This window comes from Chenopodium quinoa, unplaced genomic scaffold (genome assembly GCF_001683475.1).
Source record: "Chenopodium quinoa cultivar QQ74 unplaced genomic scaffold, ASM168347v1, whole genome shotgun sequence".
In the NCBI taxonomy this organism is placed as follows: Eukaryota; Viridiplantae; Streptophyta; class Magnoliopsida; order Caryophyllales; family Amaranthaceae; genus Chenopodium; species Chenopodium quinoa.
The window spans coordinates 2,645,797-2,659,515 of record NW_018743033.1 but is presented as its reverse complement, the minus strand read 5'-3'; the positions used below and the strand labels follow the sequence as shown (position 1 = coordinate 2,659,515).

At 37.3% G+C, this 13,719-nt stretch overlaps 1 protein-coding gene across 1 annotated transcript; it reads left to right on the top strand.

Moving 5' to 3' along the window:
• Nucleotides 1–11,882: 11,882 nt before the first annotated feature.
• LOC110730599 lies at nt 11,883–13,280 on the top strand. The gene has a single exon (XM_021910423.1). It carries the CDS (start codon nt 12,403–12,405, stop codon nt 13,030–13,032), a length of 630 nt encoding a protein of 209 aa, XP_021766115.1. The 5' UTR covers nt 11,883–12,402; the 3' UTR covers nt 13,033–13,280.
• Nucleotides 13,281–13,719: the final 439 nt, after the last annotated feature.

The following is a 13,719-nucleotide window of genomic DNA, read 5'->3' as shown; positions in this document are numbered from 1 at the left end:
TGGTTATTGTTCTAGTTGGATGAAATAAGGACAAAACACTTAAAGAGGTGTTTGGTAAAAGGTATTTAAGAAAAGGTAAGGGAATCAAAAGTGTTGATTCCCTTTGTTGATGTTTGTAATTTTGTATTATTGTTTAGGTTAAATTATTCTTTTACCCTCTTCATTCCCCAAACTCTTCGAAATTGATTCCCCAACACCCCGCCTCCGGGTATTTCAAATTCATTTCCTTAGCCACCACCACATCACACCCATCATTATCATATTTTTCACCGCCACTAACCCACAACCGCTCATCCACTATAAAAAAAAAATCTGATCTAACCTTTGCGAATTTTAAGCCAACCACCACCCTAATTTAGCAACCTACCATCGCCAACTCACCGTCACTAACCCACCACTGCCCATCCACTACAAAAAAAAAACTAATCTTTGCGAATTTTAGCTTAGCCAACCATTACCCTAATCTAACAGCATACCACCACCTTATCACCGCCCATCCACTACAAAACACATCTAAGATCGCAATGTATGCTTCATTCGATGAGATGTGGTGGCGCAAGAGTGAGGTGCCAAGGCGGCACTCCAGTGATAGGGGTAGTGTTGGGTTTGTTTTGGGGGTTGAGATGGGATTGAGAAGGAAGGAATTGAAAAAGATTCGGTGGTTATGTTCACTTTAGGTTTTTTTTTTCCCTTTAATTTCTTCTCTTTAAATAAACTAACAAGGAAAATAAAAGGGTTTTACTTTCGTTTTCTCCTCCTATTTCTTTCTTGATTGCATATCTTTTCCCTTACTTTCTTCCATTAATTCAAGTATTGTATTCTCTTTTTCATTTCCTCTACTATCTTGTTTATCTCTTTTATGTCTTGTTTTAAATATTTAATCATGCAGGAGTAGTATATATATTATCTAGGGTTTGGTTGAACCCTAACGTAGATTGATGTCATAAATCAATATCAAGTCTTCAATTTAATAAGCTTGTAATTCTTTTATTTAGGGTTGGTTAACGTTACTTAATTCCTCAACTAGAAATGTGTTTAATGAATGTAACTATTAGGTTCACAATGAAAGTTAGCTATTAATTTACTTAGGAACCCTAATATTAAAAAAAAAAAAAAAACTTCATCACAAAAGTAGTTAATGGAAATTGTTAGGATTTTTAAGAAGCCATATTTAATGTCACTAATTTGTATGATTCCATGAAAATAGAAATGATTGTATTATTAGAAGTAATTGTATTATGAAAGTCAAATCATAAAATAATCAAAAGAAATTCTTGGTAATAATATAGGGCGCATCTATCCAGTCAAATACAAATTACTCAGGAGTTGTTATTAATAGAAGGAAAATTTAACAAGAATTACTAGTAGAAAAATATAAATGTGCACCGGTTCAAAACCGGCTTTTTGCACCGGTTTTGAATCGATTTAGATTTGAGGGGTACGAATAAGTGAAATTATTCGCACCAATTCAAACCCAGTGGTAATAACACTTATTCGCACCTGTAGGCATCATTCGAAGCGCGCCTACGTAAGCATGTTGTGAATATGCTTGGCACTCATAGGAAGTGGGAATTAACATATACGACTAGAGACACAATTAGGGACAAAGCAAAGTAGGGAGCCGCCAACAAGTTTTTAAGGAACTTGTAAACCGTTCACAAATCATTATAAGGCAACCATGATAAAGGAACAACGATAGGCAACAACGATTGACCCGTGAAGGTTACACCCCATTCATAATCCATGAGACTACTAACTCCATATGGTTCGGAACCACGAAAGGAGGATCGGGGATGATGGTACGAAGTGAGTCATGGAGTCACATTTGCCCGTATTGGCCTCTACTCGATTCTTATAGTGAAAAGTATTTCTTGCGATCTCAAAGGCATATAAACAAAGATTCAATTTGCTCCAAACTAATATTAGGCTAAATTGGTTGAATATTAATGCAACACATAATTCTAAAACATAGTGATCACTTAATGATGAAACAACAAGATTAAAAAGGAACCTAAATCGATCGTCCAAATTATCTTTTTAAGTGTTATATTCAATTACATATTTCCTTTAACATGTAATATGGTGATCAATACAATAACAATAGAACCATCATTAACATTGGAAGTAATTCAGCCATAATAACGTTAGTAAAATCAAATTATAAGAATAGACCTAATCATGATACTAGCAATAAGAATGAAAATAAGAGTAACTAAGTGATTAATTACTCACGTTCCGTGCTTCTTTGAATTTCTACATCATGAATAAATTTTTAATAACTTCAAGGAAAATAATAAATAATAATGGAAATTAAATTAAATTAAAATAGAGTTGATTTGGGACCAAACCCTTAAATAGTTCTACCTTTCACGCCCTGGCTTAAGTTTAGAACCTCGAGTAAAGTATGGACTCTGGGGAGTGTTTAAAGGATGTATGGTGGAAGAATAGGGTAGGCTAGTGTTTAGGCTAGAGCATAAGAGAGAGAGAGAGAGAATGATTTGGTGCATAAGAAAGAAAGAAAGAATTGTTTGGTGCCCGAAACTGGTGAAATCAGCCTCGTATTTATAGAGAAAAATATGAGAGGTGAGGTACACAAGCCTAGAATTGAAGGCGCCGCGAAAAAAACCAAGAAATTTGCCGTGACGGCAGATTTTTCCGTAGCGCGGCAGACTTTGCCGTGTCACGGCTATTGTGTTTTCTGGAATTTTTTCTAGGTTTATTTTTATCTTTAAATTTGCATTAAGCACGTGATAAATTAGGTGTCGTTTCAGAGTTACGGACTTATTTCAGGCTTAGGGTTTTTTATTTATTAATCGGGCTTAATTAATAAATAACACGAAATGAATTAAAAAGGGTTTGGGCTGAAATGTGGATTGGACTATGTTTGACTGAATGTGGGTTTTAAGCACTCCCAAGATTAAATACTTGACCTGACCAATAATGACGGTGAAAGGTTGTTCATCATCGGGTTTGGTTTTAGGGACACATTTTTAGGTGTCTACAAAAGCCCCCATTTTGACTGAGTTTGTAGAACGTAAGTTTCGAAAATGATAGTGAAAGTAGTCGATTGGGACGGAGAATGATTTAAGACGTTCTGCGATCCTAAATCACTCTGTGTACGCCGATACCTGTAGAAAAGTGTTAGTTCCACAGATAAAAGAGTAAGGGAATAGAATGCGTATCTCACACCTGTGTATCGGTGACATATATGTTTGGTAGTTTTCTACGCCTCGAGAAATCCACCGGATGATAATTTTCACGCCTCGGGAATTCTCTCGTGAACCACTACGCCTTGAGTGATCAACTAGATAAAAGGTGACAAGCTTCCACGCCTCGGGAAACATGTCGTAGACTCCTACGCCTCGAGCAGCCTACTGAATGATGATCTTCCACACCTCGGGATGATCACTGAGTATTGAAGAATGATGATTGTTCGATTGTCCCCGAACGTGGGCTGTTGATGATGATGGTTCGATTATCCCCGAACGTGGGCAGTAAATGTTTCGATTAAACCCGAACATGGATTGTAGATGGTTTGATTATCCCCGAACGTGGGCTGTAGATGGTTCAATTATCCCCGAACGTGGGTTGTAGATGGTTCTATTATCCCTGAACGTGGGCTGTAGATGATTTGATTATCCTTGAACGTGGGTTGTAGATGGTTGGATTATCCCCGAACGTGGGCTGCAGATGGTACGATTATCCCCGAACGTGGGCTGTAGATGATTCAATTATCCCCGAACGTGCGCTATACCTGAGACCTGCAAAATGGGATTTGCCAAAGGACTCGTATAAATTGTGATTGACTTGACCTACTGACTTGACCAAGCTTGACTTGACATGACATGACATGTGTATGACTTGTGATTGTGTGTGTATGTGTATGATTTGAGTGTGTGTGCAGACACAAGCAAATGAAAATGCAAAAGCAAAAAATCTTCGTCATCGTGGAGGGTATCGACTTTCTCCCGAAAAAGAAAGACGTGAAAAATGAAGTTTTATTTTCGAACTTCCTCGATATAAATTTTGAAAAAGTTTTTGAACTTCCCCAAAAGAAAAAAAAGATGAAAAATAGAAGAAGTTTTGTACTTCCTCTCCAAGAAAGTTTTGAAAAAGTTTTTGAACTTCCCCAAAAGAAAAGACATGAAAAAAGGAAGAATTTTTTAACTTCCTCGATGAGCAAAGCGAGATGAATCACATGGATTTTCATCTTATTAAATTGAATTTCTCGTCTTTGAAAATAATGTATGCATGATGAATGTTCGTAGGCCAGGAGGCAAAGGACAATTACATCATGTGACACGATCAATGAATGCGCTTAGGACATGAAGCCAAGCACAATATAATCATAGTTTATTGTCGGTGTATGTTGCTTAGGTCAGGGAGCTAAGCATCATATATAGTGTATGAAAAAAAGATCTTGAACATCGCTTAGGTTTGGAAGCTAAGCACGTATACAATGGTGATTGTTGAATAATGCATGAAATAATGACAGTTTCTTAGGTCAAGGGGCCAAGCACGATATGTAATGTATGCAATAGTGAATGTTACTTAGGTCAGGGAGCTAAGCACATCTTGCATGAATCTTGATAAATGTACCTAGGTCAGGAAGCTAAGTACTTTTGTGATAATGCTATCGAATGATGATGACTTTGCCGGATGCTGTCGTGAAGCATGCGTGGTATGGGAACAAAGATTTCATGATAAGGGGTTCCTAAGGGAAAGAGGATATGGTTATGTATGTGTGAATGATGTGTGTGAAAGTGATACTAAGGCTGGCTGCAAAGGCTATGTCGATGGGAATAGATGTGAAAATAGTCGAGATGGTGACTCTTTAGACTGGGTAAGCTAAGTGATGTGGGTTCAAGCCCCCCAAGTCTAGCTCTAGTTGGATTGGGATGACCATTGGAGATGCTTTGACACGATCATGTATAACTTTGAATGTGAATATGGATGCACCTCAATGTGAGGTTGCCTACGTATCCATTAGGAATCAGGCCGAACGTAGCTCTAACCGAACTTTGCACAAGTATATGTACACCTTAAAGAGGTCTTTCAAGGGTTTTAATGTGGTTAAACTGTTGGTTTAATGAAGAAAAGGGTAAGCCCCCCAAGACGTGTAATTGAAATTTATTTTTGCATGTTTAATTTTTTCACTGTTTTTTTTTTTATTTTTTTTTTATGTTCTTTATTCTTTTGAATCAATGTGGGCAATCTCGGATCATGCGGTCCATCACTCACTTAGCATTCATGTTTCTCAGGCACGGTACCAAGCACTCGATGGGAGACGCAATTCGAGACGTGTTCATACCAAAGACATTGGATCACTTGCCCTTAGACATTTTTTTATTTTTATCATTCTTTTTTTAACTTGCTTTTGAATGTTACAAAAATCACACACCTTCCCATCCCAGGGTTAAGTGAATGTGGGTTGAAGAAATGATGGTCAAACGTTAGACGAGGCTCAAAGTGGTTAATGAAGAAAATGGAAAAGTGATTGAATGGTTAATGGGAATAATGGGTTGCAAAGGTGCCTCTAATCATTGGTGTACCTTATGTTTGGTTCAACAATTGAATTTTATTTTATTTTTAATGCGAAAAAGACATGATCGAGAAGTAAAGGAATAATGGTCATTTTATTGATGAAAATGGTGAATAAACTAACACAATGCTCAAATAACCGAAAGGGAAATCTATGCTAGACTTGAATTGGGGAAAGGGAAATGATAAAAGAGAAAAAGAAAAAAAATAAAATAAATAAAAAAAAATCATGAAATCTTGTGTTGAGAGTTCATCTTACTCCTTGTCTTCAATGCTGCTTGTCACTTCTTGCCACCTAGAGGGACGGGATGTTTGTTGGCATCTACTAAGTCTTGAATGGCGTCCTTCAAATTCCAACATTGCTCGATGGTGTGGCCCTTTCCTTGATGGAACTTGCAGTGAGCATTGGGGTTCCATTTCAAACTCCTTTCTCCAGATTTTGGCTCTGGGAATTGTCCAATGGGTGTAATCAAGCCTTGATTGTAGAGGCGATCAAAGGCAGCATCATAAGTCATTCCCCAAGGAGTGTAGTTTCTCCCATTCTTGGGGAATGGAGCATCAAGAGCTAAAACTTCATTAAGATCAACCTGGCTTACATTGTGGGTAGTATTTTCAGGCTTAGAAGACGAAGAAGAAGGAAGGTCGTTCTTCTTGTTTTTCCAAGTGTTACCTATTGTTGTTACTACCAGCAGTCTTTATTAGCTCATCCTCAATATTGGTGCCAATATCATATACAGCTTCAAAAGTGTTCAATGGCAGGAATTTGAGATGTTGCATGTACTTGTGAGTCAGGTTTTGGATAAAGAGGCTAACCATCTCCTTTTCTTTGGGAGGATCCACCAAGAGTGTAGCTGTTTCCCTCCACCTGTTCAGATAAGCGGTGAAGCCTTCATTCTCTTTCTGTTTGAGAATGGAGAGTTCACATTCAGAAGTTTTAGCTTGAATGTTACACTTGTAACGATTTATAAAACTTTCAGTGACATCTTGCCAAGTTGCAGTGTGCTTGGCATCTAGGGATAAAAAACCATTGTTGGAAAGCATTCTCTAAGGAGAGAGGGAGTTGTAGGGAAGAGTGTTACGTCCAATCCCTTGAGAACCATGGTTGCAAAGGCCTTCAAATGGAATGTTGGATTTTCAGTGGGTTTGAACTTGGGTATGTCAGAAGTGGAGAAATTTTCAGGGAGCTTATCCTTCACAGCCAAAGGAGTGGAAGGTTGTTCTATGTAGGTGAACTCTTCAGAAATTTTGCTTACTTGTTCTTTTATCTTGTCAACTGTAGCAACAGTGACTTTGGTTTATTCCGTGGTATTAACCTTAGTGGTAAGGGTTTGCATCATGGCAGAAAGTGCCTCGATGGACTTGTGAATGCCCTCAATATCTTCTTTTGTGGCCATTGGAATGAATTGAAAGTAGTTTGAAGGTGATAGTTGATGTGGAGATGGTGAAGTTTTCTTTGAACGCATCTTAGGTCTAAGAGGTTGTTGTGGTAGTGACTAGAACCGCACCAATCTACCCCTACTTCTTGACCAAGTGTTGCGATATAAAGAAAACTCGCTTAATGGTTTGACTCATTGCTCAAAATAGGGAAGGAAGGGGGAAATATAGACATTTGAAAACAGGTGAGAAAAACTTCACTCATTTTTGTGATGGAAAAGGGACACATGCATGAACCTAGTATACGATCAAAAACGACATGGTGCACGACTCGAGTCGAAAAATAAAGAAAGTGTGTGGACTATACTCGACTCGTGAGTGATTAGGTAATGTTATAAGACTCATGGTATGATCGCATGGCTAGACATGCAAACAGTATCAAAACGACTGACGCGCGGACCAAAAAAGCACGGAAGACCAAAACAAGGACTCACTGGACTAAACCTGATAACCGTGGCACGGTGACAATTGGCGTGACACGGAAAACTGTACCATGGTGCGGTACAAGTTGTCGTGACACGGCACTGATTGTCGTGAAGCGACATTTCTACCATGGCACGGTAATCAGTTCCAGGTTCTTTTTTTTTGCGTTTTTTTATTTTTATTTTAGTGTTTGCGCTAATTACTAAGTGATTGCGGTCCATTAGCATTAGTTAGTCGTAATATAAACCATCATAGACAAAGAATGATCATTAAGCTTAGGATTAAAACAATCAAGGATGCACACGTAGAGCACGTACTCATAATGATGCAATGAAAAGTTCTCAACCTAAGGTCAAGTTTTATGTTCCACTATGGACAAACTTTTTGGTGTCAAAAGGGTACCATGGTTAAGAGTTTGGACGCGTTAGCAAGGCAGCCTCCCCTGAGGGTGTATGCCAACAGGCGGCTCCGTAAGTTCGTGATTAAATCGAACTCAACTCCATAGTTTGGGTGGATTTAATAACTCGAAAGAACTCTTATTGTCATGAACATTTTCGGGTTGATAGAGCTTAAATCCCCCGGGGCTAAAACGTATGTAGAACACATACGATTTTTCAGAAAAATCGAAGGAAGCTAACAACGAGAAAAAAGCAGAACCACAGAAAAAATTTCAGGACTTCCGCGCCATGGCAGAGATTTCCGCGTCACGGCAAACTCTGCCGTGCCACGGCAGTTTTGCCGTTGCGCGGTATATAAGAAATTTAATATGTGCATCTGTTTTTTCGATCGCGATCAGGTCCTACGAGGCAAACCAAAATATGACGTTAAAACGTCAATGCATTTGCAAAAAATGCCAAATTAATCACAGGAATACGATTCAAGAATCTTTCAAGTCTCATCCACTCATCTCAATTAAATACTGATCACTCAAATCGATAACTAACCAAGACTCCTCCCCAGTGGAGTCGCCAAAATGTAGGCGTCATTTGAAGCGCGCCTATGTTAAAAATGTTGTGAATATGCTTGGCACTCATAGGAAGTGGGAATCGACATATACGATTAGGGACATGATTAGGGACAAAGCAAAGTAGGGAGCCGCCAACAAGTTTTTAAGGAACTTGTAAACCGTTCACGGATCATTATAAGGCAACCACGATAGGCAACAACGATTGACCCGTTAAGGTTACACCCCATTCATAATCCATGAGATTACTAACTCCATATGCTTTGGAACCTCGAAATGAGGATCGGGGATGATGGTAAGAAGTGAGTCATGGAGTCACGTTCGCCCGTATTGGCCTCTACTCGATTCTTATAGTGAAAAGTATTTCTTATGATCTCAAAGGCATATAAACAAAGATTCAATTTGCTGCAAACTAATATTAGGCTAAATTGGTTGAATATTAATGCAACACATAATTCTAAAACATTGTGATCACTTGATTAAACAACAAGATTAAAAAGGAACCTAAACCGGTCGTCCAAATTATCTAATTAAGTGTTATATTCAATTACATATTCCCTTTCACATGCAATATGGTGATCAATACAATAACAATAGAACCATCATTAACATTGGAAGCAATTCAGCCATAATAACGTTAGTAAAATCAAATTATAAGAAGAGACCTAATCATGATACTAGCAATAAGAATAAAAATAAGAATAATTAAGTGATTAATTACTCACGTTCCGTGCTTCTTTGAATCGCTACATCATGAATAAATTTTTATTAACTTCAAGGAAAATAATAAATAACAATGAAAATGAAATTAAATTAAAATGGAGTTGATTTGGGACCAAACCCTCAAATAGTTCTACCTTTTTCGTCCTGGCTTAAGTTTAGAACCTCGGGTAAATTATGGACTCCAGGGAGTGTTTAAAGGATGTATGGTGGAAGAATAAGATAGGCTAGTGTTTAGGCTAGAGCATAAGAGAGAAAGAGAGAATGATTTGGTGCATAAGAGAGAAAGAAAGAATTGTTTGGTGCCCCGAAACTAGTGAAATCGGCCACGTATTTATAGAGAAAATATGAGGGGTGAGGTACGCAACCCTAGAATTGAAAGCGCCGTGAAAAAAAAAACCCTAGAAATTTGCCGTGTCATGGCAAAATTGCCGTGATGCGGCAGATTTTACTGTGACGCGGCAGATTTTGCCGTGTCACTACAATTGGTTTTTCTGGAATTTTGTCTAGGTTCATTTTTATCTTTAAATTTTCATTAAGCACGTGATTAAGTAGGCGTCGTTTCAAAATTACGGACTTATTTCAGGCTTAGGGATTTTTATTTATTAATCGGGCTTAATTAATAAATAACACAAAATGAATTAAAAAGGGTTTGGACTAAAATGTGGAATAGGTTGGTCATCATCGGGTTTGGTTTTGGGGAGACATTTTTAGGTGTCTACAGAAGCCCCCACTTTGACTGAGTTTGTAGAAATGTAAGTTTCGAAAATGATAGTCAATTTAGTCGATTGGGACGGAGAACGATTTAAGACGTTTTGCGATCCTAAATCACTCTGTGTACGCCGATACCTACAAAAAATTGACATATAAACACTAACATATATATAAATTTATAATTTTCATCAATACAAAGCATATTACAATTTTCATTCAAAAAAAAAAAAGTTTTAACCTGACTTAGGGAATTGAAAAAACAATTCTCGAATATAATCAGCAATTCTAGAAGTAATTAGACCCAGAAAAATAACGCAAAGCTATATAAATCAAAAACCCTAACCTCAAATTTCTGATTTTTGGTTCGAAATTGATTTGAATGTATTGTTGTTGAACAAGCACGAACATCCAATTGAGTCGAAATAAACGCACCCAGAAACCCTAACCTCCATTATTGTTGATTCAAGAAACAGACGGCGGCGGCAATGATGGTTGTATTTGGTTCGAATTGACGCCGATTTTTTAAGGAGAACGAGAACGAAAGCTGACATAGAGAAGAAATGGTGAGATAAAGTGGGCTGGCGGTGAAAGCTAAGGAGTGCATAGATAGAGGATAGAGAAAGAGACAAGGAGAACGAGATGAGAGAGAAAAGAGAGTGAGTGCATGGTTATTCAAATAGGAATTTGTTTTTTTTTATAATTTGTACTGGTTCAATCAGAACCGATGGGCTTTTTTTTTCTTTTTTTTTTATATTCTAAACTTGCTTTTTAGCACCGGTTTTCATTAACCGATGCTCATTTATGTTTTTCTACTAGCGAATAATCCAACATTTTCTCTGTTCTCCCAAAATAATCCAACCTTTTGATAAACCCCGAATGATCGTCATAAGTTTACAACCAATTTCCTCCCAACAATCCTTAGTAGGTAACCCTACCCATTATTACCGATTACCGGAGACATGTCACATCCTTATTGGTTACATTTTTATTTTTTATTTAATCTTTTAATTCTAATAATTAAAAAAAAAAAAAATCCTTTCTTTGTCTCCCTCGTCCTCTTACTGCTCTTATCTCTCTTCTCCCTTTTCATGACCACCATTAACCACCACTTCTATGGCCACCATTAACAATGACTAGCTCGTGATTTCAGGGTGGTGATTTTGGGGTTTGGGTAGGTGGGGTAGGGGTTTTGGGGTCTGGGTGGGTGTAGGGTTGGTGGTTTCGGGGTCTTAGTGGATGGGGTTGGTGATTGGTTGGGTGGGGTTGGTGGTTTCAGGTCTGGGGAAAGGTTTTTGGGTCTGGGCATGGGTGGAGTGGGGGTAGTGGTGGTGGGGGCTTAGTTATGGTTGCGGGCTGATTGGGAAGGGATGGCATATGGCAGGCTGGTTGACAGGGAAGGGAGGGGATAGTAGGGAGGGCTGGCTGACAGGGAAATGGGGTAGGTTGACAGGGAGGTAAGGTGGTGGCGGGAAGGTTCAGGGAGGTGTGGGAGCCATTGTTAATGGTTGGAAAGGAGTTGAAGGAAAGAGAAGGAAGAAGAAGGAGAGAGAAGAGAAGCCATTGATAATGGTTGGAGCTGACATCAATGATGTCGAGGAAGGAGGAAAAAAATTAAGAACAAAAAAAGTTACCTTAAGTTCAAATAACCGGTCAAATAGGCTCACTATGAGAAAATGAGTATTAAACTTAGGATTATTCAGGTTAATCGAAAGGTTGGATTATTTTGGGAATATAAGGCAAAGGTTGGATTATTCCTATTAAATTGCCCTTAATAGAATTTATATTATTAGTTCGTTTATGATTTTCTCAACTAATTGTGATTCATAACAACTTAATTAATATTTAGTTCAAATTTGAGATCGACCCTCACTTACCCTACTACTATACATAATTTTTGAAATTAGTTAAATTTTTATTTTTACAAAGTATGCGACACGCTTATTATTACACATTCCACGCCATGGCCACTTCTAATCTTAACACATATAAAAGAGTGTCATAAGCCAATATAGAATTAATAAGATAAAAAAGTATTTCCTACATTACTTTGCAAGTTCAAAACCTTGTGTCCTAAGTTAAAAATTGTATCGTCATTTGCACCTTATAAAGAAGCACATATAAAAATAATGTTTTGACACAAAATACTAGTGTAAATTTATTTTTTCCATGCAAAATCTTGCTTACCTCCGTATACCTCCAAACTTCTAAAAACGCTAAGTCCAAAAACCCTCCCAAAATTATTGAACTCGGTGAATGCTAATGAAAAATGGACCCCTCCTTTTTTGTATATTGCTCGATCCAAAACGCTAAGTACATACACATACCCCATACACTCTTTCTTTCTCCCTCTCTCTCTCCTCCTTTATCTTCTTTTTAGAGAGAGAAACAAAAATAATAATTCACACCATAAAATTCATCCAAAGTTATAAGAACAAGAAGAAGAAATAAAAGTTGTACAATTTTTGTACCCTTTTAAAAAAAAGCTATTAATACACAACAATTTCATTTACTCTTTTTATTACACACTTTCTTTTGTGTTAGTTTTCATTGTCATTATGATGAGGTGACAAGAAAAAAAAAATTACATAATTTGAAGAAAGAATATAATGAAGAACACCATAAGGTGTTGCATATCTTGCATCCTCCCGTGCGGAGCACTAGACGTGATCCGCATCGTACACTCGAACGGCCGTGTCGAGGAGATCTCCGGCACAATACGTGCCGAAGACATAATGAAGGCTCACCCTAAACACATCCTTAAGAAACCGACTTCTCGTTTGACATCCGAGGTCGAGTCGATCGACTCACACCACCGTGGGCCCACCATTGTGGTGGTCCCACCCGACGCGCAACTCCAACGTGGGAAGATCTATTTTCTCATACCAGTCCTCGATCATAATCAATCTAGTAAGAAAAAAACAAACTCATCATCAAAGAAGTCCACATCATCGTCGTCCTCACCGTCGGTTGTTGCGCCCGTGGGATCGGGTTCAGCATCGACGGTGAGACGGAAAAGAAAGGAGCATAAAAGCCGGAGTAATTCGATATCGTTAGCAGCAGCTAATCTTGTATTATCATCAACAACAGAAGAAGATGATAAGTATTTGAGTGATATATTAAGTGAGAAAGTAATATCAAGTCATAGGGAGAAAAGAAGAGGAAGAGTTGCAGTTTGGAGGCCACATTTAGAGAGCATTACTGAAACTCTTAGTGAAGCTGCTTCAAGTGATCATTAATTTAAATCAATCATATCATTTGGTGTGTTTTTTGTGTTATTTTTTTTTTTATTTTTTTTTAACTTTTTCTTTTGTTTTTCTATTGGTTATTTGATAAGTTATTATCCAATAGGGGGTCAAAGAAAAAGGGGGGGAAAAAAAAGGAAGAAGAAGAAGAAGGTATGTTATAAAATGATAATGAACATTTTTGTGTAAAAATATGGTAAAAGTGAAATTATATATGCTAAATGTTAATTACATACTTTAAACTTTAGTTTTATAAATGGGAGATGTTAATTAAGTTGAAGGGAAAGCAATTGTATTAATATTGAACTTTTTTTTGTTAGTTAAACTTTTCTTTATTCCTCATCAATTTTTTCTTTTAATTTGATTTGAACAAGTTTTTTATCAAGGAAATTATTGCACGAACTGATGGAGAGGTAATTCAATTAAAAAATCATTATCTATCCGCAATTCAGAACCTCATATATTTTAACTGTTTATATGATTACACATGATAGTAATTACGAAAGTGATAATAACCATGCCATTAGGCGATTTTGCAATATATCTTGCTTTATGATGTACTACTTCATATATACTTCAACTTCGACTTCAACTAACATTTCGTAATCACATCCATTCTATAACTAATGTAACCTTAGTAAACTGTTTTTGACGGTACAATAAATGGAAAATGGATTAAGT